The sequence below is a fragment of the Cervus elaphus genome, chromosome 9 (assembly GCF_910594005.1).
Source record: "Cervus elaphus chromosome 9, mCerEla1.1, whole genome shotgun sequence".
Taxonomy (NCBI): domain Eukaryota; kingdom Metazoa; phylum Chordata; class Mammalia; order Artiodactyla; family Cervidae; genus Cervus; species Cervus elaphus.
Genome location: NC_057823.1, coordinates 32,790,402 through 32,818,262, shown reverse-complemented (window position 1 = coordinate 32,818,262; position 27,861 = coordinate 32,790,402). Strand labels below are relative to the sequence as shown.

Sequence of the window (27,861 nt, the reverse complement as noted above, 5' to 3'; positions counted from 1 at the left end):
TAGTTCTTTGGCCCATTTTTGGAGGTCAGGTGGTAAAGAAAGAGACAAGAAAGGAGAGTGAAAATGAGATAGGAGGAAACTGGAAGAGTTACAGAAACAAAGAAAGGAGTTTTTCAAGAAGTGGGAGAAGGGTTGTTTGGCTGAGTGATGGCTGCTCAGAAGTTGAGTATGGTGAGGACAAAAGTGGCCGTGGAATTTAGCAACACGGAAGAGATCTGTGGCCTTAACAAGCTGAAAATGGTGGCAACCAAAGCCAATGGATGAAGTAGAAATAAGAGAAGAAAACAGCATCTGTAGTACACTGGTGAGAACGTATGCCATGAAAAGAAGCAGAGAAATAAGCTGTGTTCTCCGAGGGACTGTTTGTTTGTTTGTTTACTTGGTTCTATGAGATCCTAGAGCATGTTTGTAAGCTGATAGGAATGATTCAGCAGAGATAATAGAAAGATGGATGGGTGGAATTAATTAGTGAATAGGCAGAGGAAGGAAGGGTTATAACTAAAGAAATATCTGAGAAAGTCAAGAGGTGGACTGAAAGCTAGAATGTAACTAGAGGAATTGGCCTCTGAGAGAAGGAGGGGCACTCCGTCCACTGTAGCAGAGGAAGGAAGAGAGGATTGTGGAAGGGTGATGCGGATAGAGTAGGGGTAAAGATGAGGGATGTCAAGTCTGATGGCTTCTGTATTCTCCTTGAAGTGTGAAGAGCAGTTCTCAGCTCAGAGGGAGGGTGGAGGAAGGGGTAAGGGAGATTCGAAGAGAAGAGGGGAAGGTATGGCATAGTTGATGGTGGTTCCTCTGGAGCAGTGGTTCTCAACATGTGGTTCCTGGATCGAGAGCATCAGCATCACCTGGGAACTTTTCTGAAATGCAGTTTCATTTCAGATGAAATGCAGATCTCATCAAATGAGATCCCATACCATACCTATTAGACCAGAAACTTGGGAGGTGGAACCCAGCAATTTGTGTTGTTGTTGTTGTTAACCTCCTTACCATTTATTGAGCCGTGAACTGCTGCAATCACTGCTGAAATCGGAGACTCACTCATCCTGATCCTTCTCTTGGCTTCCCCTTGAAAAGGAAGCCTGGAGCAGAACCACCCCAAAGCCCAGAGGGTAGAAAAAAGACATGCAGGGAGATGGGAGGAGGGAAACAGAACCAGGGTACAAAGTTAGACTCCTGGGGACACACACGCACTCACACAGGCAAAGACCAGGAGTGTCCATCTCTCCTCAGTCAATGGCCATGAGAACATTAGGGAAGGACCAGGTGTCCACAGACATTTCAGTCCTTCCTGTCATGAAGCATCGGCCAAGATGGGCTGAGCCAAGGTCACTGGCCTCTGCCTTCAGGGCACATGAGGCCTGAGCCAGAGCAGCTTTGATGGTGGCTACCACGTTCAGAAACTTGCTTTCCATGTCCACGTAGCCATCGCCTCCCTTCTTGGAGTGAACCAGCTTCCCTGCTACGAACACTTCAGTGACCTGGCAAGTCCTCTCGCCGCAAATGTCCAAGCATCCGGGAACCCATCTTCTAACTTCTTTTTGATCTGAAGATACTTAAGTGCCACAGTAAACCACTTGGATGATGACTACCACAGTTCTGGGCCACAGTCTGCTATAGCGAGGACTCCGGATCCGAATTCCAGGGAGGAAAACTGAGGTCTGCCAGAGATCTGTGTTTTAACAAGTCGTCTTGGTGATACTGATGCTAGTTGAAGTTGGAGAACCACTGTTCTAGAGAAAAGTAGCAAGACAACATTTTGTAGCTAAGACCATGAATTTAAAGTGAAACCAGTTTGTACTGTGTGGTTTTCTCTTGGTGCTTAGCAGCTGGGATTCAACTGGAACTGAGAGGTCCTAAGTACAGAGGTGGGAGAGGGGGCCTGATGGAGCTGTAAGCATTTCAGGGAACTGATTATGATGGTCAGTCATGCAATCTGAAGCTGAACAAGGAGGACAGAAAAGTCAGAAGGGGCCAATGAAAGTAAGAAGTCTTCAGATCGAAAAGGGAACTCTCTTACACTGTTGGTGGAAATGCAAACTAGTACAGCCACTATGGAGAACAGTGTGGAAATTCCTTAAAAAACTGAAAATAGAACTGCCATATGACCCAGCAGTGCCACTGCTGGGCATACACAAAGAGGAAGCCAGAATTGAAAAAGACTTGTGTACCCCAATGTTCATCATAGCACTGTTTACAATAGCTAGGACATAGAAGCAACCTAGATGTCAGTCGGCAGATGAACGGACAAGAAAGTTGTGGTACATGTACACAATGGAATATTACTCAGCTATTAAAAAGAATGCGTTTGAATCAGTTCTAATGCGGTGAATTAAACTGGAGCCTATTATACAGAGTGAAGTAAGTCAGACAGAAAATCACCAATACGGTATATTAACACATATATATGGAATTTAGAAAGATGGTAACAACGACCCTATATGCGAGACAGCAAAAGAGACCCAGGTATAAAGAACAGACTTTTGGACTCTGTGGGAGAAGGCAAGCGTGGGATGATTGGAGAGAATAGCACTGAAACATGTATATTACCATATGTGAAACAGATGACCAGTCCAAGTTCAATGCATGAAACAGGGCACTCAAAGCCAGTGCACTAGGACAACCCAGAAGGATGGGATGGGGAGGGAGGTGGGTGGGGGGTTCAGGATGGAGGACACATGTATACCTGTGGCTGATTCATGTCAATGTATGGCAAAGACCACCACAATATTGTACAGTAATTAGCCTCCAATTAAAATAATTAATTAAAAAAAAGATGTCTCCAGATCAGTTGTTTGAAGGTTTCACGCATGGTAGCGGGGGGCGGGGGGGAAACACCATTGAAAAGAAGGGCTCTGTGTAGTATCACTAGGTCATGTCTGAGTTCGTGCGTTCACAGAGATGGTGCTTTAGAGATCTGACTAAATGAGTTCTGTGTAAAAATTCCATAAAACAAATACTTGGCCTGTGTGCCTGCATTAGTGTATGCATTAAGAGGCCAGGAAGTTGTAAGATAGTTGGATCTCATACAAAACGCAAGCCTTTTAAAAAAAAAAAAAAAATTAACAATGACACAAGTAAAACCATATAAGAAAATGTTTACTTTCTTTAAATCAGCTTTTTAAATTATTCAACTTCTGTGAGAGATTATTTCTGTTCATCTTAAACTACTGCTACTCAGAATAATAATAAATAGCATTTATTAGGTACTTACAATACAGTGGGCACCGTAGAAGTTTCCTTATAGGCATGAGTCTTATTTCATCATGACCACAGCCTCTGGAGTAGACTGTTATTGACCTTGTTGAAGCATGGAGGATCTAAGAAAATTGCCTATGATTAATTTTAAACAATTTAAGTAAATAAATGTTCAGAAGTGCATACAATTCTTACAAACCTAAACAACCTACCTACCATTTCTTCAGTAACTGTAAAAGTATGAGGTGTAGTTTTCACTTGATCAGTGACCACCCCCAGGTGATAGCACCCAGGTGGGCCTTGAGGAAACACGCATGAAAAAGATGTCTTGGCAAAAGTTAGGGGCATGCCAATTAGGTGCTCCCTGGCTCCCTCCCTGGGGCACAGCTGGACCAGGATGAGGCTGACGGTGGTTGAGTAGACCACTTCCTGGGATGGTTGATCTGGTCAACTAGTGTGGTTAGTGTGTAGGCCTGATGAGATGTCCAGATTGTTGTGCATCGGTCCCACTGTTGTATTTGTACCCTTGTGTTTCTCCTGTATCCCTGCCTAGCCCCAGTGATGTCTGACTTCTCAGCAGGAAGGACAGCCAGACAGCACTGGGACAGCCAGGGACAGGGAGCAGAAGTGAATCCAAAAATGTTATCTTCAGGCCCCAGAGACACATCTTCCAGCCTGTTCTCCTCCTCCTCCTTTTTTTAAAGTAAATTTCATTTTTTACTCTCAAACTTTGCTAAGATATTCAAAATGTAAAGCTTCTGCTTGAAAATGTATATAGTCATTTCAACTTGCTAGAGTATCACTGTAAACCTTTGGTATCTCCCTTTAATTGCTCTTAATAGAGAGCTGTTAAAAGATCATAAAATTTGTGATTAAAAAGTTAAAGTAGAATTGTATTTTCTTCCACTAGCCAATGCTAAATTATTCCCTCTGGGTCATTTTACAGTGATTTGGACACTCTTTTGTAAAATAAGTTTAATGAAACATGTAGGGATGCTGTATGTGGTTTGGGTAAGAGACTCAATTTAGTAGGATGTTTTTCTGGATAATCAGCTTACATTTTTCTTTTGTTTAGTCTTATTATGTATATGCTTGAATCCTTTACTATTTGGTAATATGTGTTCTTGGCACCTACTGTGTTAGGCAGACAAGTTTTTCATGTATTGGTCCTTTTTTTATAGACAGTGCTGTGTATGTGTGAACCCTAATTGCTTTTTCATTTTTCATAGGCTGTTCTTTATATTGTGGGCTTTTTTAAAGTGAAAGTCGCTCAGTTGTGTCTGACTCTTTGCGACGCCATGGACTATACAGTCTATGGAATTCTCCAGGCCAGAATACTGGAATGGGTAGCCTTTCCCTTCTCCAGGGTATCTTAGTAAGTTAAAAATAAAAATATCTAGGTCGCTTCCTTCCTCCCTTTCTATCTCCCTCTCTCCTTTTCTTCCTTCTTTCCTTCCTTCCTAAGTATTCTACCCAGTACTAAAGTAGTGAATTAAAAGTAAAATAGCAGAGTTGGGTTTTTCCTTTTCTTCTCTCTCTTTATTAAAGTATTCTACCCAGTAATCTGCTCTTTGGGCCAAAAATTGGACTTTATGATCTGCAGAGGCAAGAAGTCTGTCTCAGTAGAGGTTTGTGTTCTACCACAGGAAACAATCCAATGAAAGAACTTAACTGAAATTGGGATTTCTCTTTCTCAGGCTTATTATTCCCTCAAGCATTGCCAGTGGCAGGTAATTGTGGGTTTTGTTCCCGTAATTAAAAATCATCAGGGATTGGATCTCTGGGTGTTTTGGCTTTTCCGTCAGGATCACGAGATAACAGATAAACTCAGGGACTACACGCATGTTCCGGGCACAAGGGGAGAGGAAAGAGGTGGGAAAATGAGCAAAAAGATTAGAGACAGCAGAGCCTCACTATTCACTTTCAGGGAACATTTTGGGTCTTTTCCATTCAGTGACTGCCGCTGACATCTTAGTGGTCAGGTCTGTGCTGTGTGACAAGGGAATCTGGGAAGTATTGGGGGCGGGTATTGTTTTTTGTTATTCTTGTTTTTTTTTTTTAGCTTGGCAGTTTGCCACCCCCCCAAAAAACAAATTGGTGTTTCATTAAAAAGGATGAAGGGGAGAATGAATCTGCGTTAAGCAACTGACAGTCTGTCACAGCCTCCAGTGGCAGAAGGCAGAGAGAATTCAAGGTTATGTGTGAAGCAGTTGTCCCTGCCATCATTCTCTGCCTGCTTCTTGGAAAACCTTGGAACCTATTAGAAAAAATCTGGTGTAATCTGAAAACCACCAGGAAAGGATCCATACTCATTGTTGAGTGTACATTCCTGAATGAAAGTGAAGTGAAAGTCACGTGGTCGTGTCCAACTCTTTGTGACCCCATAGACAATAGGGTCCATGGAATTCTCCAGGCCAGAATACTAGAGTAGGTAACCATTCCCTTCTTCCCAACCCAGGGATCGAACCGAGGTCTCCCGCATTGCAGGCATATTCTTTACCAGCTGAGCCACAAGGGAAGCCCATAAATTCCTGAATAGACATGTATAGTTTAACTCCAAGTTATGGGAGGACTTATTTCGGCATTAGATTTGGGGGGAAGGGCCAGAGTAGGTATGTTCTTCTTTTCCGTGGACTTGAGCACAGGCTCCTGCTTGGACATACAATGCAATGGCTAGTAGTCATGTGTATAGAGGACCCTCTCTCATCTTTCATGCTGTTATGGTTTACCTTTCTTAGTATAGTCCCTTTGGGCTACTGGTAGCCCACCTGTGTATTTTATGTGAACAATTTCATTGACTGCATTCTGCGTTGCTGCCAAGAGGTCAAGGGCCCCTCTCCCACTTCCATTATTCTTTCCTATAGAGACTTTTTTTTTTTTTTTAATAGAGACTTATTTTTAACTATAGACCTATGAACTGTCTCCACAAGGGCTACTTTTCATTTCTGGCACATTTCTCTGAGGACTTGCTACTGCATCCTGAAATAAGTCTGTGTCTCACTCTCTAGCTGCTTCCCACTGTGTTCCCACTGAATTCTATTCACTGTCGACTTTCAAGTTCAACTTCATTCAAGGATCTTACATTCACGTAAAACATTACGTGTATAACTTCAGCATTTTAACAGGAGATTCAATGCAGTACTTATAACAACTATAATTTGTTGGCAGTTACTGTTGGCAATCTTCATTTAAAATTTTAAAAAGATATTTGCCCAGTATGCTATATCTTACCTGTAAAGCAATGAGAATATGTATACTTCAGAAGGCGTAGTTGATCTAAACTACACCTCCAGCAAAGGAGATGCAGACATAAAGAACAAACTTAGGGTCACAGTGGGAGAGGGAGAGGGTGAGATGACTTAGAGAGTAGCATTGAAATATATACATTACCATATGTAAAATAGATAGCCAATGGGGTAGGGAGGGAGGTGGGAGTGAGGTTTAAGAGGGAGGGGACATATGCATACCTATGGCTGATTCCTGCTAATGTATGGCAGAAACCATCACAATATTGTAAAATAATTACCCTCCAATTAAAAATAAAATTAAATTTTTAAAAAAACTATACCTCTTCAAACTCAGCTGTGCTTGAGCTAAGTCACAGTATACAGTATGTGAAGAAAGAGAATACTAAATAAATCAGAGGAATAAAGCAGATAGTTGGGAGCATGTTTAAGTGACTTGAGAGAGCAAATGGTTTTCAAGCACTTTAAACACTTTAAAAACATCAATTCCTCAACATGCATAGGCTATGCTAATTGTAAATCATTCATTAAAAACCAGTCTCTAGAGGCTCTCTCCAGGCAACATCTTGCAAGCCTAGTTCTGATTACTATTTCTTCTTTAAAGTAAAAAGACAGTGCTTCCATAAGCATATTCTATAATTTGTATTTCAGTTGGTGTCATACCATATTCTTTGAAAAACTCAATCAGTTTTGAGGTGCTTTGTAATATGTGGTTTTATTCAAATGTGTCAGTCCCTTGATCTCAGTTTTGGCTTATAGGTAAGTAGCTAATTTATAACTGCTTTTAGAATTTTTTTTTTTCTGTTGGATGATCAAGAACACGATCATCTTGTTCTTATAAATCTGACGTTATCTATAATGTGTAATTGAGCCACATTGTTCTTCAGCGTATAGTTAGGTAATTTAAATAGATCAAAGGTATATAAGATGTCACTTTAAAGCATTTTGCCAAGTCAAAGAAGAACTGAGTTGGTCGGAGGTTGTCAAATAGATTTTGAAATGTTTCTGTCTTTGCTTTTTTTTTGTCATCTGTTTTTTTGTTGTTTTTTTTTTTAATATAGGACAGAAATTAATGAGTTTTTTGTTTTCCTTCTTGGAGTCCTTATATACTTGTAAGAATTAGTTGAGTCTTAAGAACTTTTAGAAAAATATTTTATTTATTTATTGGGTTGTGTTGGGTCTTATTCGCATCATGCAGGCTCTTTGTTGCAACACATGGGCTTCTCTAGTTATGGGCTCTAGAGCACATGGGCTTCATTGCCCTGAGGCATATGGAATCAGTTCCCCAACCAAGGATTGAACCCATATTCCCTGCATTGGAAGGCAGATTCTTAACCACTGGACCACCAGGCAAGTCCCTAGAAAATTTTTAAACCCAAAGAAAGTTAGAAGTGTTATTTTAAGGGAGCTAATTTCAGTGGTTCCTTTAAATTTATTTATGGGATAAATCAAATCTGTAAAAACAGTAGAAAAATATGTATTGGAAAAGATAAAGGATTCCAATAAAACTTACTAAGAAAAGAACTAAACTATATAGCCAAATGCTGTTGTGCATGCAGTAAATGTCAGTAAATATTTCCAGAATGAATGAATGACCCAGTGAATGGATAACATTTGTAGATCAGTAGTTTTACAGCAGGTGAGACCTGGGTTCCAATCCTGCTTGACCCCTTACCTTTGAGAAAATATGCACAGGTGATTTTGCCTTTTCTGAGCCCCAGATTCCTCATATGTAGAATGTGGATAATGAACATATCTCATAGTACTGTGAAAATTAAGTAAGAAATTAAATAAGAGCCCAGCACAGACCAGGCATTAAATAAAGTTTATTGTTGTTGTAAACCATATGAAAAATGCCATATGTGGTAGGTTAAAATTGTCAAAAGCTAGTATGACTCAATCACATCACAAAATGATTTGATTATTTCACACACACAAAGTGATAACTTAGCCCAACCTGAGGATCTTGGGAACGTTTTTTAAGGAAAGTAACACTTGAGCTGAGGCTTGAAGGAGAAGTAGGAGTTGGCCTGTTGAGAAGGTGGGAAGGGCATTTCTAATAATAGAGCTATCCCCTGGTAAAAGTAGGGCTTCCCTCATAGCTCAGTTGGTAAAGAATCCGCCGGCAATGCAGGAGATTCAGGTTCGATTCCTGGGTCGGGAAGATCCCCTGGAGAAGGAAGTGGCAACCTGCTCAAGTATTCTTGCCTGGAAAATCCCATGGACAGAGGAGCCTGGCTGGCTGTGGTCCACGGGATTGCAAGAATCCAACGTGACTTAGTGTCTAAACCACCACCACCTGGTAAAAGTATAACCAAGTCTAAGGTAGACTATTTGAATGGTATTGTTTGGCCAGATTGGGCCTTAATGGCTTTTTTAAAGCCTGTGTGCACTGTAATCAGAGTAATAATCTATTAACCTAGGACCATATTATCCTTATCAAACGAAAAGTTGGAGCATAATACTTCAATATATGCATATTTAGTCATGTTTTTTACATATACTGCTATAAATCCATTAAAAATTAGAAAAGATAGATTTCTTTATTTTTTTATTATTTTCAATCTTTTAAATATATTTTTAATCTTTTTTAATATTTGTTTTTCTGAATCACAATTATCTTGCTCAACTCCCCACATGTCTGTAACCCACTGGCCTACGAAAATCCATTGAATGTGAACAAAAGTTTTCTTCCTGCTTCCCAACCATGTTTTGTGAGAGTTTAGGGTTTGCATTTTCTGCATCTTCATGATCTCATGACTCCAATCTAGAAAAGTAACCTATTTTCCCCCAGCTGACTGTATCTGTCGGGGATGTGTTTCCTTAGAGCAGAAGCAAAACCACTCAGGGAGTGCATACCTTGAACCTGGTCTAGCCTTTCCCACGGATAAAGCCCTGCAGAAGATGAGTTCACGAACCAAAACTGCAAAAGAGAAGAAATGAACAGCTCCGAGTGAGAGACACAAAAACAGAACTAAATCCCAAGAAGCTCAAGTACAAGCATGATTGAATGGAAAGTCCAAATTAAAATGTCTAAAACAGGTGAAGGCATAAGAAAAGATCATGAACCAACAAATAGCAAAACAGGCAGGATTGAAAAGGAACCAAATATGAAATGAAAAATCTAATTAACTCCGTGGATTAAGAGTCCATTTGTGCTCATGCTTAGTTACTCAGTCATGTCCGACTCTGAGACCCTATGGACTGTAGCCTGCCAGGCTCCTCTGTCCGTGGGATTTTTTAGGCAAGAGAGAGGCCATAATGCATGATCACTGATCTGAGGAATGCCACTGCTGTTCCAGTTGTAGTCAAAAACATAAATCATCTTTCATATGACAGAGAGGCCCCAGCCCACCTTTATAGTTCAGGCTCTCCTATGTGCTTGCTCAGCTTTATTTTCCTCAGGCACAACCTCACTGACCTTTCTGTTTTCCTAATGCCATGCTTCCACCTTCCACAAGCCTTTGAACACACTAGATTTTGAACAGTATGCTGTGCTTTGCATCTGAAATATCCCACTCCCTTTATTCTGTTAGCTCATTCAACTCTCAGCTCAAGGGTCACTTTCCCAGGGAAGCTTTGTTAATACTTCACAGGTTAATGGGGGCTTCCCTGGTAGCTCAGCTGGTAAAGAATCCACCTGCAACACAAGAGACCACAGTTCGATTCCTGGTTGGGAAGATTCCCTGGAGAAGGAATAGACTACCCACTCCAGTATTCTTGGGCTTCCATTGTGGCTCAGCTGATAAAGAATCTGCCTGCAATGCAGGAAACCTGGGTTTGATCCCTGGATCGGGAAGATTCCCTGGAGAAGGGAAAAGCTACCCACTCCAGTGTTCTGGCCTGGAGAATTCCATGGACTGTATAATCCATGGGGTCGTAAAGAGTCAGACACGACTGCACATACATGTACATAAATGGGGTGATTTGTTACTAATGCTTAGAGAAACAGATTCCTTCCCTTCAGGGTACTTATCTCAGCTTGTAATCTCATATCCATCCCTGTGATTATTTGAACACTATCCATCTTCCCCACTAGACTGTAAGTCCTGGGAAGACAAGATCATGTTTGTGTGGTTACCCATTGTGCCAGGGGTTGTACTTAATGCCTGGTAAATAAATATCTTTTTTTATGAGTAGATATTCTAGAAACATAAGAGACTTAAAATTTGATATTAGAATAGCTCAAATGGTGGTTGTTTTCCAGTCTCTATTGTCCCCTGGTTTTATCTTTTTATCCATATTATCAGAAATTAGATTTCTTCTGTCAAATATTCCTGAAGCCAAATCACATCGTTTCCTTACACAGATTCTTTACCATTTTAAACAGGCCCTTGTCAGAAGCCTTCAGCTTTTCATGCAGGTCCTCAGATTTCTTGTAAGATAGTCTATAAAGCCCTGTGAAATGATAGCAGATGTCTATTTGAATTTCTGAATAGTGCAATTTCCAACAGAACCAGAGCAGACTCATCCTAGGAATGGTGGCACGCAGAGAAGGATGTGTGCTGCAATGGGCTCCTCCGAAGCACATCTGATTTTTATTTTTCAGGTGATCATGAACCTTCTTAGATCTGTTTACTGGCTGGCTTTTTTAAAATAGTGTTCCTTCAGTAACCTTCCTGTGGTTCATTTTGTGAAATCTTGAGCAAGTGCTGGGGAGGAGGTACGTGGAGGACTGAGGCCCGCAGAGCCTCTTTGAGCTGGTAGGTTTGGTTCCCAAAGGACAGAACACTGAAGCCCACTCACTGCAGTGAAAAGGTATTGATTTTTCTCCCTCCCTGTTCTCAGCTGCACCTCTGAAGTCGGAATGGTGCGCAGCATCTTTCCTGGTAAAGAGAGGAAAAACTGTCATGAACTTGGTCACCCTAGTCGGACATTTCAAACCAAATGAGATGGAATAGGAAAAGAGCTTTCTGAGCTCTTGGAGACCTCCCGACTTAATTCAGTACCCTGAATTTTGTGACCAGGAGGTTCCTTCCAGTTCATAACAAACCTTGATAGACAATGGGAAGAAATGTGGTGGGGTTTTTTTTTCTTTTAATGTTTTGAAAAGAGAATAAAAGGATCAAATCAGTGAAACCAATACAGCTTTGTGCAGTGATCTTGGAAGGTTAGCACAGTGGTCTTGTCCAAGTTTTCAACAAGATTCTCCGTTCCTGTTATAATTGGCTGCTGGCTAGGTTTGGACCTAACTAGAATGCCAGCGTTCGATTTTGCCGTGTCCTCGGTGGAGATATGTCACCATTTATGCTCGCCTTAGTGACAATTTTCTAAAATGGAAACTCGTGGGAAATCATTACAGTGTTTATACGTCTCTCTTGTCGGACAGCGTTGTCCTGTGATATTTTACCAGTGTTTTCCACTGCATGATGGCATCTAGTGAAGGTTAAGGCAGCACGGGTCCCTCTGTAATTTTGTGACTGCATTTTACTTACTGAAGAAGAAAAGATAACTGACAATTAAGTGTTTGGGATGTCACAGAAAGAACATGTGCAACTAATCAATGCTATCCTTTGGGAACATGATTTTATAAAGCTGATAAGGTAGAAAAATTGGGATTTTGTGATTTGTGTTACATGATGATAATTGCACCTTTTCAATAAAAGAGACATTTCTCCTGGAGTAAACACTTAGCTGGCGGAGGATGCTGGTACCAGTGCTATTGTTTTTCTGCCCCCTTTAGGCAATTTTTGGGTAAATACTTTCATAGAGACTTTTTTTTCCCATTCTTTTAGAGTGATATTTTGGTCTATAATAAGGAAAGTCATTTATTCTTCTATGACTGAGTAACATGGTTGTAAAAAATGATTATTTTTTGCTTCTTAGAAGGTACACCCATTAGGTCCCATTTGTTTAGTTTTGCTTTTATTTCCAATATTCTGGGAGGTGGGTCATAGAGGATCTTGCTGTGATTTATGTCGGAGAGTGTTTTGCCTATGTTTTCCTCTAGGAGTTTTATAGTTTCTGGTCTTACATTTAGATCTTTAATCCATTTTGAGTTTATTTTTGTGTATGGTGTTAGAAAGTGTTCTAGTTTCATTCTTTTACAAGTGGTTGACCAGTTTTCCCAGCACCACTTGTTAAAGAGGTTGTCTTTTCTCCATTGTATATCCTTGCCTCCTTTGTCAAAGATAAGGTGTCCATAGGTTCGTGGATTTATCTCTGGGCTTTCTATTCTGTTCCATTGATCTATATTTCTGTCTTTGTGCCAGTACCATACTGTCTTGATTTTTGCACTACAAAGGAAACTATAAGTAAGGTGAAAAGACAGCCCTCAGATTGGGAGAAAATAATAGCAAATGAAGAAACAGACAAAGGATTAATCTCAAAAATATACAAGCAACTCCTGAAGCTCAATTCCAGAAAAATAAATGACCCAATCAAAAAATGGGCCAAAGAACTAAACAGACATTTCTCCAAAGAAGACATACAGATGGCTAACAAACACATGAAAAGATGCTCAACATCACTCATTATTAGAGAAATGCAAATCAAAACCACAATGAGGTACCATTACACGCCAGTCAGGATGGCTGCTGTCCAAAAGTCTACAAGCCATAAATGCTGGAGAGGGTGTGGAGAAAAGGGAACCCTCTTACACTGTTGGTGGGAATGCAAACTAGTACAGCCACTATGGAGAACAGTGTGGAGATTTCTTAAAAAACTGGAAATAGAACTGCCATATGACCCAGCAATCCCACTTCTGGGCATACACACTGAGGAAACCAGATCTGAAAGAGACACGTGCACCCCAGTGTTCATCGCAGCACTGTTTATAATAGCCAGGACATGGAAGCAACCTAGATGCCCATCAGCAGATGAATGGATAAGGAAGCTGTGGTACATATACACCATGGAATATTACTCAGCCGTTAAAAAGAATTCATTTGAACCAGTCCTAATGAGATGGATGAAACTGGAGCCCCTTATACAGAGTGAAGTAAGCCAGAAAGATAAAGAACATTACAGCATACTAACACATATATATGGAATTTAGAAAGATGGTAACGATAACCCTATATGCAAAACAGAAAAAGAGACACAGAAATACAGAACAGACTTTTGAACTCTGTGGGAGAATGTGAGGATGGGATATTTCAAAAGAACAGCATGTATACTATCTATGGTGAAACAGATCACCAGCCTAGGCTGGATGCATGAGACAAGTGCTCGGGCTTGGTGCACTGGGAAGACCCAGAGGAATCGGGTGGAGAGGGAGGTGGGAGGGGGGATCGGGATGGGGAATACGTGTAAATCTATGGCTGATTCATATCAATGTATGACAAAACCCACTGAAATGTTGTGAAGTAATTAGCCTCCAACTAATAAAAAAAAAAAAAAAAGAAGGTACACCCAATCACCTGTGTTCATGTTTATCAGAGTTGGATATCATCTTAGCAAAGTCTGTTACATGCTCTATCACACACTTGTTAAAATTCTTTGATTTAGCCCCATTTCCTTTGTGCGTCTTAATAACAACCTGGTTTTTAATCTATGTACTTCCTTTGTGGCAAATTGGATGGAACTTTCTTTACTGTGGTTTTTCAGTTAATTTGGTAGCATCTCCAGTCTGCATGTGTATGAAAAAGCAGGTAACAGACATTCAGAACCCAGATATTTAGAAGCTCTTAGGAGCCTACTCTTCCCATACAAGCACCACTTCTCCTAGTTTTATGGCCCAGATTTCAGCTAGAGATAGATTCCTTCTCTGCTGGTTTAGACAGTACTTTCTTCTTGTTCCAGCAGCTTTGGAAACTGCCACCCTCCTTACCAGAATGGTTAGTTAACCGAAAGGCCACATGATCTCCTTGGTCCTCCACCACCCCCTTCCATGCTTGGTACCCACTGTTGAGTAACCTCTTCATATGGAAACCATTCTGAATGTTTTAGTCATTTTCACTGCTTGCCTCTAGCTTGTCTGAGTTTATTTTTATTTCTCTTTCCTTGGGGGTTAAATAGTATTGCATTCAGTGGAGTGAGAGGGCTGCTCAGCTCATTTTAGACCTTTGTGGAAATAGCACTTTCTTGCTGACCCACCGCTTGCAACCAGCAGGGCTCATGACCTATTATCCAGCTTGCCTTGGGCGCTTCATTCTGCCTCTTACAGTAGTTGACTTGGTACGTTAACCTGTACAATTTAATGGGATTACTTCTAACTTTTTCTCCAATGTGTTACTTTCATTTTTAATTCTGATGTTTTACTGCATAAGTTAGCTACCAAACCATGCCACCCTCCTTAACAAAATGGTTAGTTAATCTAACTCACCATCTCAACTTGCATCGGTGTCAGGACTCTACCTTCCAAGTTATTAATCAGTTAGAAAGCACTCAGCCCAGGACCCAATACTGTCCAGCAATTCAAATTCCCCCTCATAACAGGTGTAGCGTACTATCATATACTCTGCAGAAATAGAGCTTAAATCTTTCCTTCCTTTTTGGCTAATTTAGGAAAGCTTCAGCACCATGGCTTGTTGAATTCTAGAGTTATGTACAGAAGATGTAGATGCCATAAATATGAACTGCTTTCTAAATCCAGCTCAGCAATAGATTTTGGTCTTTCAAAAAAAAAATCTTTTACCAGGGTTGCCTCACCGCCAGACCCGCAGCCTAGAGCTGAAAGCACTCATGAATTCTAATAGCAAGGCGGCACGCACTCCAGCGGGGTTCTAATTGACCAAGAGGTGGAAAACTGAAGCAAGAAGGCTAGGCTAGCGTGTCCTTCGGGGGGCTGGCCTTCAGCACAGGCTCAGCAGTGCTTCAGGCTCCAGGCCAAATGAAGAATGTGCCCAGCAGTGCCGCTCCACACCCAAGCTGAGAGGAGGCATCCTTGGTGCGGCTGTCAGAGGGCTGCTGGACCCCCTACCACTGGCAGCGCAATTATATATGTGTGTGTATGTTTCAGCAAGCAAGAGTCTCAGCTTTCATCATTTTCAAGGGGATCCATGAATCGCAGAGGACTAAGAAGTTTTACTAAACAGACAATAATCCAAACCTCCAAAACCGATCAAATAGATTGTTGAGAATTGATACAGCAAAAAAAAAAACTCAAAGAAAAGAGAATTAACATTTATCGAATGCTAATTATGCCAGAGACTCTTTAAGACATCACCTAATCCTTACAATGACCTTTAGGGTAAGCAGAGGAGATGCTCAAACCCAGGTCTTGGTCTAAATCTACATATTCCAGCTACACAACTTACCTCTGTAAAGAATGGAAATAACCATTGAAGATCAATCAGAAATAAAGATAAGCAAGCTAAAACAACAGGGAAATGTGATTTGATGTTTAAAATATAATTTTTACATATATAATAGAAAGTGAAAGTGAAGTCGCTAAGTCGTGTCCGACTCTTTGTGACCCCATGGACTGTAGCCCACCAGGCTCCTCCATCCATGGGATATATATATATATTAATTAAGAGCTTATCTGGCGAACAGTTCTGATGATTTAGACCAGACTGGGGTCCCAAGCATGTGGAATGGCCCAGGATGCAGCATCGAGAAGGAGTGGCTCTTCTTGAGCAGCAGCCTTTTGAGAAACTGAGGAAGATTTAGATGAAATAGGTCATGAGGCCCTTCTTCACTGTTGGGTCTCTCATGGAATGAGGTCATGTGTTTCTGAGCCAAAAGATTTGGTTGAACTCAGTTTCCGTTCTGCATCTCTGTACTAACTGGTGACAGTCATTTCACTTATACATATTTTATTAAATTAGTTAAGTTCTACTCTATTCTATCTCTAGACTTAAGTACTATTTTCTTTTTTTTAGACTTAAGTATTACTTTCTTACAAGACTTCTTAGCAGAGTTTAGGGAATACTCCCCCCACATAACTGAATGCTTAACTAACTGCCCAGTGCTGCTTTCTTGCAACTGTAAATCCTGAAATCCACATTGGCCGTTGTTTTATGGAAAATATTATTTGAGGCTATTCAGCTTCCCTGCTGGCTCAGATGGTAAAGAATTTGCCTACAGTGTTGGAGACCTGGATTTGATCCCTGGGTCGGGAAGATCCCCTGGAGGAGGGCATGGCAACCCACTCCAGTATTCTTGCCTGGAGAATCCCCATGGACAGAGGAGCCTGGTGGGTTACCGTCCATGGGGTCGCAAAGAGTCAGACTCAACTGAACGACTAAGCACAGCACAGTGAACATTTAAATAAAATGCTCACAAATTTCTAAAGTCTTCTCTATTCTTTTTCCCCTAGTATATCTGACCTAAAACAGTGTGACCATCTATTTGGAGTACTCTGTTCAGGGAGGGTGAGCAGGATTAATTCCTGTCTTGGTGTTGCAGTGTAAACAGCTTTTTGCCTGTCTTTTGTCATTAATGATCATGCTGTGGACGTACCCAGTGCATTGTAAGCCAATCTGTCAAGGCCAATAAACAATTCACCTTGTTAAAATTCCCTAAATCTTGCATTAATAAAACGAAAGTAACCCCCTGAACACTCAGGAGATGTCTTCCTGCATACTACAGTGATGGATGACGTGTCTAAAGATCCTGGAAATTAAGTAGTTCAGGTCATTAAAAGTGTCCCACACTTGTTATTGATTTAATTTATTTTAAAAGGTGGGGGTGGAGATAAGAACGGTTACCCCCTCCCCTGTTGTGTTTTTTTTTTTTTTTTAAATCTGAAAGCTACCACTTGTTCACGTAATTAAAACTATCACCAGGGTGAACAGCTCCATGTTTGTTACAACATGAAGCTTTATTATTCAAATAAGTATATCATCTTCTTAAACAGATAATCTGCAAACAAGTAGATAATCCTTGCATCTTGTATTATGGCAGAAATTCCTTAGAACCGCACATGTATCATGATTCCTGAAATCTTTCATTTCTGGGCACTGAAATAATGACCTTCTGGGTACCTCCCAAAATGTCCTCAGTTAGATGAAGGCCAAATGAATTGAAGGAAACTAACAGAAATAGTAATAGAAGTATGCCTCTGAATAAAGGACTTGTTTTTTTTTCTCTCCATTTTGTCAATTTTTCATTTTTCTACTTTATAATCAAGAAAAGAGTGAACATTTGAGAAAGATGAATGATGGATGAGCGGGTGGGGGAATGGATGGATGCGAAAGTATTCAGAGGGTGCAGACCCCGTGTCACTGTATTCCAAGGCAAGTTTAAGATATGTGTGTTTGTGTTTACTTGTTTATCACCAATTTTCTACACCAGTCCACTCCCCTGGACACATAATATTCACTGCCCTATCCCGGTGCCCAACATAATAGGTGCTCAGTAAGTATTTGTTTAGTGAATAAAGTATTACCCCCAATGCCTTTTTTTCCCTCTCTTCTTCATTGCTTAAGCTTCAGGGAGTACAGTGGCTATGTAAGGAATAGTAAGAGCCCCAGACGAGGTTGGTTCTTCAGCTGATGACTCCCCAGGGACCGAGCAGCAGGAGAGTTGAGCACTAGAATCAAGCAGAGATCGGTCTGCTGGCACCGGTGACCCTGTGGTAGCTCATTCCATTTATGTGTCCTGAACTGGGTAACAGAATTCCGAAACATGGTGAGAAATGGGGCAGCTCCAGATATAAATCATAACGAAACACAGTACATTATGTAGAATTATGTGTATACAAGATACATGCAGTTTGATCTTACTTTTGTCATTTGTTATATACCTTTTGCATCACCTTGCATAGCTATTCCTGATCAGCTGTGTGAGTGACATTTCACCATCAATTCTCATTGTTTTTTAAATAGTGTGTGTATTAGGGTGGGAAAAAAAAGCCATGGTAAATTACAAAAAATGACCCTTAAAATAGTTATATTAATTTTAGAAATTATTGCACAATGTTTGATGCTTTTCCCATGGTCTTTGTTTTTTTTTTTTTTTAAAAGCGGGGGAGGGAGGTGCAATCATTTCTTTGGCAGACCCTTTCAAAAATAAATATATATGAAAATGCACTCTTACAGTTCTCTATTCGATCCCTCCTGGAAATTGCATAATTTGGGTATCTGAGAACTGACATAGTTATGCCATTATGGCAGCTATTTAGCAGAGCTCCCTAAATGGAAGAACTCTATAGATTTTTTTTTCAGTATACACACTGATTTACACTTAGTGGTAAAATTGTTACTGACCCTTTAAGTGGAGCTGTCCAAATAGCAATAAATGTCAGTTGATCCTGTTACTGAAATAGGTAATAGCTAAAAGATCTTGACTAAATCTTACGGTTTAAAAAACCATATATAACATTTCCTGAACAATTGTGGTCTCTTATAGATACACACACAGTCAAACCATTTCATCACTAAATAAAGAAAACTTGATGAAACTGTCTTAGCAGTATTGTTGGTGTTCCCAGGTTTTCAAGTACTCTGGATTAGAACCTCCTTGAAGGCAGGGAACTGTGTCTACCTGGTACCCAGCTCTCTTGCCCCCTAGTCAGCATCTAAAGTATAGAAAATGCTCTGTAAATGCTGGTTGGGTGAATGAATAGATAAAAGGAGCATTTGCTGACACCGAATAGCATGTGTATTGGCCTGAATTCTTGGTGGGCGAAATAGGGACCACTCTCTTTTCACTTTTGAGTAATAACGCTGGTAAGAATTTTGATGGATGGTTATGACTTTTCAGAATAGTTTATTTGATTGATTGTCTAGCAGACTTCACTTTCTAATTGTTTTCCACTTTCACAGGCTGTCATTCTGGAAAATGAAGAACTTCCTAAGCTGTTTCTTGATTTCCTAAATGTGCGACATTTGCCCTCTCTACCAAAGACAGAGAGTTGTGGGTAAGAGTTGCTGTTGTTTACCTATTGGACTTGTACTTTAAGTTGCTTTGCAGTCACTTATTGGCCTAACAATAACCCTAATGATGCCAGAAGGGCCAGCCTGGGCACACCCATTCTTCTGGCTTGGGACAGCACTCGCTCGCCCCCTACTCGTAGTCAAAGGAATTGCTCTTGAGTTCTCATCTCCATATTGTGGCCAGGGGACCAACTAACTCGGGTTTAGACTTGAAGAATTGACTTTTTAAATTATTCAGTTACATGGAATGATGTTACCTGATGGGAATTATGACTCTCAATAGCCTGCTCAAGAACTGATATGTTTATTTGTGGGCTTCCCTGGTGGTTCAGCTGGTAAAGAATCTGCCTGCAATACAGGAGACCCTAGCTTGATTCTGGGGTTGGGAAGCTCCCCTGGAGAAGGGATAGGCTACCCACTCCTGTATTTTTGGACCCCCCTGGTGGCTCAGATGATAAAGAAAATGCCTGAAATGCAGGAGACCTGGGTTCGATCCTTGGGTTGGGAAGATCCCCTGAAGGAGAGCATGGCAACCCACTCCAGTATTCTTGCTTGGAGAATCCCCATGGACAGAGGAGCCTGGCAGGCTACAGTCCATGGGGTCACAAAGAGTTGGACACGACTGAGCAGCTAAGCACAGCACATGTTTATTTGTGGATACTTGGGCAAAGTCTGTATCCCCTTGACACATTTATTCATGTAAGTTTAAAGCTGTAAATGATCTTAAAAATGATTTTACCCAACTCCCTTCATTTTATAGTTGAGCAAACTGAGCCACAGAAATAAAGTGCCTTTCCCCAAATCTCTTGCTTTGTAGCTGGCAGATCCCAGGTCTGTGTCATAAACTCTTTTCCTGCCTCCCCGCTGCCTCCCTCAAGAACTTCTGAATGCAGAGCTGCATATCCTAATCTCTCTGTACCACGAAACCAGACATTTGATATCAGCAGCAATCGAGAAAAGTTCTTCTGAAGAGTTAACTCTGAACCAAGCCACTCACTCAGCTCTGGGCATCTGTGATGATCTGACCTCCAAAGGCCATCAAGCAACACCCCTGACATATTAGATCTAGTCACACAGAACTCCATCATCACAGTCTCTCTGCAGATCCAAGTTGGGGAGAGTGTTGGATCCATTTGCTTGCTATCTCCAGGCCTGCCTGAAGGACCCACACTAGCTACAAGGGGTTTAAGCTAACCACACCCAAAGGCATGTTAAACCCCAGCCGTCTGCTGGTTGAGAAGTCACTAAGACCTTCACAGCTCCCTCACTGGTAGCTTTCACTCAGGGCCACTTTTCAGTCACCTCAGAACAAGAACCATATACCCTACTCGCCAAATCACATACATGGCCAGTGTGTTCCTGTTTCAACTTGGTGCATTTGCTGGGACGTTGGGCTTCATATGTGGTTATGTATTTTTAAGAAGAAGTAGTGGGAAAGAAGTGAGTGAAGTCTTTTCTCCATTATATAAGTCCAAAAGCAAAACCGTAGGATTTTTGAGTGATCTTCTTCAGGAAAACTGAAATACAAGAATATCACCATCTTAGGATTCGTTAGGAGGCGGCATCAGCCATGCAGTGACCCTGTGAAAATACCAAAGTCTCTTTCTCAAAATGTCTGCCAATTTAGAGCTCTGAGAATACTAGCTGCATCTTCCTTTGTTAGCATAAACACTGACCCAGCTTTTGTTGTCTTTTTCTTTTCTTTTCAAAAAATTTTAGATCTTTTGATGAGACCGAATCTGAAGAGTCAAGGTAAGAACAAATACCAGTCAATCAGGAGTTACACAAACCGAGAATAGGACTGTGGTTTTGTTAAATGTTTCATTACCATCATCTAATTGTTTCAAGTCAAGGTTTTCTTTAAAATCTCTGGTAGAAAATTCATTTTAAAATGACAGATCTTTGATGGGAAGTTACAGAAGTGGCCAGTTCTATTTAAGGGTGGAGGAATAAAACCCTACATTGTTTCATACATGAAATAAGAATACTATTTCGTCAATAGTCCTACTACAAGATTTCAAAAAATAAAACACTTTGCATCAGTGATTTATTGTATATCTGCTTCCGATTCCACAAAGACATGAATGGAAGATGAGCGCGCTGCTGGTGATTTGCTCCTCCAGCCCTGCTTGCTATTATTCACCCACACACCGTTAGATACATAAACCTTGAGATGTCCCCGCACAGCAGTTTGATCCCCTCAAAGCTAGTTTGTAGTGTTTTCTGTTTACCGTCGTCCCCTGATGCTGACATGCCTGTTCTTGACCTTTCCAGCAAACTGTCCCACCAGCCGGTGCTGTTGTTCCTCAGGGATCCATACGTCTTGCCTGCAGCCAGCGGTAATCAAACCTGTCATCTGCTAACAGCTCTTTACTGATCTGACCCTGCACCACATAAACCACGTTTTTAATACAGGTCTAACAGAGTGACATTGGTCCAGGGCTTAATAATCTGCCAATAAACCAGTGCTCTTGGTGTAAGAGACATTCAGAATTTTAATTGGGGCAGGCCTTTCAGGAGGAAATGTAATTTTTCTTTCTCTCTCTCTAGGCTGTTTTGAATTAGAGTGATAAGGGGGTAAAGGTATTAATTTGGGGGATGGTGTTATTTTGGACTATGCCAGTTTTTATCCAGATGCTAGGGTTTGAATCCAAGGCCCTGGTCTTTTTTTTTTTTTTTTTAATGCTTCTTTCCCAAAACTGTGTATAAACATTTATTCAGAGTCCCTCTCAAAGTGTTCTGATATTCAGCTCTTTGTGAGTGTATTCTCAGACACTGTCTCATTTAATTTCCTTAACCACCTTAGGAAATTGGCAGGGCAGGTATCATCATTGGATCTTGAGAAAAGTGGATCTCAGGGAGGTCCCCGACTTGCCTGGTTTCACAGGTCTGGGGGGTGGCTCTCTTTTTGCCTTATCTCTCCCTCTGTGCTCTCTGCATATAGTGGGTTTGCAGCCTTTGTTTCTGCGAGTAACTAAATAGCATAGCAGCTAAATAGCAATAGATAGATTATCTGTGGACACCTTTCCTACATTCTGGCAATAAAACCTTATCCCCAGCAAGAGAGAAGGGACTGTTCTCTTGTGCTTAAGTCAGCCACTTACTGTCCATTTAAAGAAGTCTGGCTCGGACACAGCCCTACTCTGTGGAGGGACAATTCTAGAAGAAAGCTGCCTTTTGTCATGTGACTGTATACACATATGGTCTTGTAATAGTATTTTCCCTATAAAATTCTTTCAGTGAGGAATAATTACCTTTCTTTAGCGTTTGCTTCTAATGTGCACCAAATATGCCTGGTGTGTTAGGTTGATATTATGTTAACAAGATGTTACATTTAACAAATATTCATTATGTAGCATAGTGTAGAGTAAATGGGCAGTAATTTATAAAGTAGTCTTTCTAGCTTTTAATAATGGTTCCACAAGCACTCTCTCCAGGTATTGTTTCTGCTCAGATATTTTGTGCATTTGACTGAAATTCCTAGAAAAGTGTAGAGTAGAGTGATCACCGTGGACAAGAGTAGCCAGTTTGCTATCTAGAAGAGGGAAGGTATTTTGTGGTCTTTGAACTTGATTCACCCAGGTTGTTAAGTAGCATGTGTTATGCACTTGGCTTGACCATGAAGAATGGCAGAACTTTCTGGGAAGGAGTATCAGGGGCCAAAGTCCGAAGCTGGAAAGAGTAAAAAGTATGGATCGTTGGTAGAATGTTGATGTAGTGGAATGACTTGCACCAGAAGGGAATTCCTGCTTGAGAGTAAGTGAAAATCATGAATTTGATGTAAAGGATGGAACCAGGTGTGAGAGAGCCAGTCACTAAATCTCCTTTCATGGAACTTTGGCTGGACCCGTGTCATAAATCAGATTCTTGTTGTCTTAGAGGTATTATACTAGTGATGCATTCTTGCAGTTCTTTAGCATTTAATTTAAAGATAAATTTTACTTGTGTCACATATTCACATTGTATGGCTTCTTAACAAAATGTTGAGGTTACTTTTCCAGAGGATACAGAATCTGGAAATACTTTCACACAGACACTGAGACCCATAAAGTCAGAGGAGTGTCTGTCTTTAAAATTTTGGCAGTTAAGCACTGTCCTCTTCTAAAATGCTAAAAATAAAGCATTATTCCCTTAGCATGTGGTTTTTGGCCTTTGTTTAGGTTTTTCTGGGGAATTCCTGATAACTCTTGTCCAGGTCCCCAGGGCCAGCTGTGTGACTTACCCTCTGTGGGCTTTCTCAGCCCGCTTCCTTGACCTCTCACCTTTAGCCACTGGTGACCACGTTCCCTGTCTTCAGACACCACCTCCCCTTGGCTTTCCCACCTTTCTGCTCTTCTTCCTGGTTCTGGCGGCTGTCCTGAAGTCTCTCCTCGACTCTCTGTTGTTCTACTTTTACTTTCTTTGGAACAATCTCCTCCTTGCTGTGGCCTTGAAGACCTTGAGTGTACAGCTGAGTCACAGTATTATTTTTCCATCTGAACGCTCTCTGTGAGCCCCAGACTCACGCCATGGTTGACATGGCCCTCCATGGGCTGGCCCTGGCTCAGGTTTCTGCCGGGACGCCCTCACACACTCTGATCCCGCCACACTGCAGTTCTTCCTGGGTCCCGGATGTAGTGAATTCTCCCCTCAGGGTGCTTGCCATTTCTTCTTTCTCGAACCCGCTTCTCATTCTCACACATCATTGGCCTTCTCCTCTTTCAGGTCCAACTTCAGGGAGCCTTTACTGATTCTCCTTTTTAGTAACCTCCAAGAGCCCTTCCACCCTGTTCACTATTTTTTTTTTAATAAGCTTCACAATAAATGTTTCCAAAAATAAATATAAACCAACAAAAATAACAACAAAACCTACCCTAAATCACATTCCTTCTCATCACCTCTCAGTGAGAAGCAAAGGCAAGGGCAGTTTTCTGAGTAATTCAGGCAGTCATGGAATAATTAATTGCTTGTGTATTAAAGATATTTTTAAACACATTTTGTTTGTTTATTCACTTATCTCCCTGACTAACATGTAAGTTCCATGGCTTAGGCAAGCACTGTTACTTATATCCCCAGTAATTAGGCAGTTTGGTATATCATAATAGCTGGTACTTACCCTGTGCCAAGTTCAGGTCCAAACACTTTGTTTCATTCACCGATTTTTACAGTGACCTCTTCGGTAGGTATTGTGAAATCCTTCTTCACTAGTCCCATCGAATTCGTCACCACCTTGCTCCTGAACTGCTGTCTGAATGTCAACCACAGACAACTTTTCAAAACAATTAATTTCTGTCTCACTTTGTTTAACGTCCCTCCATAGCGTCTCCTTGATTTTCAGATAAAGCCAGATTTCCTGTCCCTTCTTAGCAGGCTTGAATTGTCCCCCTGCCCTCACTGAGGCAACTCCTCCTGCTACCTTAGCCCCCATGCAGGTCTCTGAACCCTCTACAGGGCACCCACCTGCCTCAGACTTCATAGCCGGTCAGCTCCCTCTCCCGAGCTCTCTCCTCTAAGAGCCTCTCTATTCCCCTGATGAGGTCCAATGCCCTTGTAAGTGGTTTAATGTAGTGGGTCCTCTGTATAGGTTGAATTAATAAGTGAACATACTTAGGGATCTCTTGCTTTCCTCATATAATAACTACATTTATGTAAATCCTGGGTATAATTATGTGTAGATGTGATCGATTGGTTCCCTGTCCAATTTATCCGTTCATGTCTTACCTACTCTGATAACTAAAATGTGATACAACAGAAACTACACCTCTGAATTTCCTTTGTGTCTCCTATAAAAATGGAGCTGATTTTTCAAGTTTGACAAAGGGGGCCTTTTGTCAGAGATTGGCCCTTTTACATTAGGAAGACAGGCTCCCATCCTCCTGCTCTCTAGAAACTAGCGTAATAGAACAAGCAGATTCAAGACACCTTGGGCTAAACGCTGCTGTAAACCATGATGGAAAAACTGCCGCAAAGTATTCCCAGTAGAAATCTTGGAATTCCTTCAAGTATATTGAGATTTTGTTAGAAATTGAATTGCCAGTGTAATCTATCTTCCTTGTGAGAAAACATTCAGATAAAGAGCTGGGGCCTGGCAGCATTAACCATTAGAACATCCCTTAAATCAATAAGCTACAAATCTGGCCGCGCATTCCTGCAGCTCGCAGTGGTACCTCAAGTGACTCGAGGCCAAAGCAGCATGTCTGATGTCACGTCTGAAACAAGGGCGAACTATATGGTGATACACACCTCTAAGTTATGCCTAGGCCTTACCTTGTGGTGTTCTGCAAAATGCACGTATGTTTCATTGATGTGCATAAGAAAATCAGTTTTCCTTTTGTTTTTCAGATTTTCCAAATGTGGTTATTGAAGGAGTTCTCCATGGGATATTTTACCCTCATCTACAGCCCAGGTAGAAATCCTCCATGGCTGGAAGAAGCTGAAGCAGGTTTCGAAGTCACAGTCAAGGAAATCGATACCTACCAAATTAACCTAAACTCTATGACATAACGGCTCTCTCACTAGTGGTAAAATTCACAGTCCCAGCGTAATTCAGAGCAGGGACATTTCCATTAGAATGGTGCTTTTAAAAATAGAAGCCGAATTGGGGCGGTGCTGAGGTTAAGGCCAAGTGTTTAAGAAGTAGAATGTAGCTGCCAATTTAGAAACCCCGGGAAAAGAAGACTAAAGAAGATCTTTGGGACCTCCAAGTGTAGCAAAACACTTCCTCTCCACTTCAGTCACACCATTTGCTAATTGAAAATCTCACCCTGAATCATTGTGAGACTGATCAGCTTTGGTAGCTTTTTTTGTTCAGATTCTATGGCACACTAATCTTTTCATCCTGAGGTTTTTTTCTCAGCCAGTGATAGATAACATTCTGAAATGCTGGCACCAGGAGAGCTTTACAGAAACACACTGCTAAATGTGAAGAAGGAACTGAACTGGAAATGAAATTATACTGACCATACTAGGGCATTTAAAAAATCATGGCATTTTAATTTGCGTTACAGTGGAGTTGCATCATATGCAGGGATTCACTTCTAATGTCAGCACATAAGATAGAATGGGGGTCTCAAGATTATCCTTGAAAGCCCTTTAGAATGGTGCCGTATTGGAAATCTCCATCCACCACAGCCAATTTTTCCTCCAGTGTTGGAAGAGAGAACTGTTGAAGACCAATTAAATTTGTTGGTTTTTGTTCAGGCACCATTTTGTAGAAGAAACACATGCCTTTAAACACTAGAATTATACTTAGCCTTGCAAGATGCTTGCCCTATAAAAGGTAAATGTGACCTGACGGTGACTGAGGGAACACCAGATTGACCACACTCATCTTGGTCTACTCAAGGGCATCCATTCATTGAATAGGTGGTATAGTTACCAGATTGATTGTTATCTCCTTATTGCTTATCGTTTCCTTTTCACTGACCTCATATTTTGCATTAATATAAATTAAATGGATTTATGATGCACCTCCACTGTACATCTTACAGACATTCAGATTTTGTCTAATAAAGGATAAAAGCGTATATGCAGCCTGTGTATGTGTGCTGTATTTGGGCATTTCCTTGAAAACTAATTAATAGCTAGCCTATTTATGATTATTAGCTTAATAAGCTTCTGTGTAGGAGAAAAATATTTAAATTCAAAACTAATAAGTAGATCATGGTTTTTGACTAAGCTCTAAACACACAGGTTTAAAGCTTGCTGCAAATTCTTGATGATGTATTTATGCTAGATGTGTGACAACATGGGAAAGTAAGAACTGAATAACCAAGTGTCATCAACCAAAAATGGCTGAAGAGTCAAGTGTTGGAGATTTTTTTTATAACATGTTTTTGTTATTAGCTATTTTGAGTTAAATAAAAATGAAGAACCCAAAGCATTTGAATATGTCTTCTACTGCCAGAATCTTATAATGGAGACACAAACTGTGTCTTTTCTTTTTACTCACATGCACACACACAAACCTTCTCTCATATTCATATAAACATTTATTGCTAATCCAACAAGGTAAGAGTTAAATTACCTCACCTATTAAGCCAATAGGTATGCATTAAATAATTTATTTGCCAAGATAGTAAGAATTTAAAAAAAAAAAAAATAAAGATCAACCATCATTGGTGACACACCAATGATGTGTGTCACAAAAGAAGGAATCTTTTTTGAGAATTAAAATCTTTTTTAGTGATGACTTTCATTTTTAGTTTTATTTTAAATGTTTACTCTGTCCTTTCATAGTTCATTTCAATTCCATTACAGGAAATAGAAACCACAACTACAGTAGGTGTTTTAAGCAGAATGGAATCATAAGAAACGGTGCTTACAGAATCTTTTAGAAGGATGCAGGGAATGACCTCCTGTGGGCCTCTAGGCACAATTTCCAGAATGCCCCAGCAATTTCTAGTACCCTCCTGCCAGGGGAACTACAACGTCTGTCTTAAGGAATTCAGGGAGCGGAGAGGCTGCCAAGGAAGGTCTTGAGGTCAAAAACAGCACATGTAGTTGTGATCCAGGGAGCAGCACACAGATTCAGGAGGTGTCTGTTACCGCCGTAGCTGCCCCATGGCAGCACCCAGGAAGCTGGTGACTGGGCACAAGAACAAGTGTCCAGCTGTCACCAGCTACACCACGGTTGCCTCTCAACACCCATGGCCTTGCTTGTCAGCAGTCACAGC

At 40.8% G+C, this 27,861-nt stretch overlaps 1 protein-coding gene across 3 annotated transcripts in view; it reads left to right on the top strand.

Moving 5' to 3' along the window:
- SNX24 (sorting nexin 24) overlaps positions 1 to 27,065 on the top strand; it is a 172,331-nt gene extending 145,266 nt beyond the window's left edge. For 2 of the 3 annotated variants that reach the window (XM_043912255.1, XM_043912256.1), the window contains 4 exons: positions 19,097 to 19,191; positions 20,927 to 20,959; positions 21,482 to 21,546; positions 25,529 to 26,718. In XM_043912255.1, the coding sequence (XP_043768190.1) occupies positions 19,097 to 19,191; positions 20,927 to 20,959; positions 21,482 to 21,546; positions 25,529 to 25,596 (261 nt within the window). In that variant the 3' untranslated portion in view covers positions 25,597 to 26,718. Of the gene's footprint in view, positions 1 to 19,096; positions 19,192 to 20,926; positions 20,960 to 21,481; positions 21,547 to 25,528 lie in introns of all 3 variants that reach the window. The other variant, XM_043912254.1, reaches the window with a different exon arrangement.
- The last annotated feature ends 796 nt before the right edge of the window (positions 27,066 to 27,861 follow it).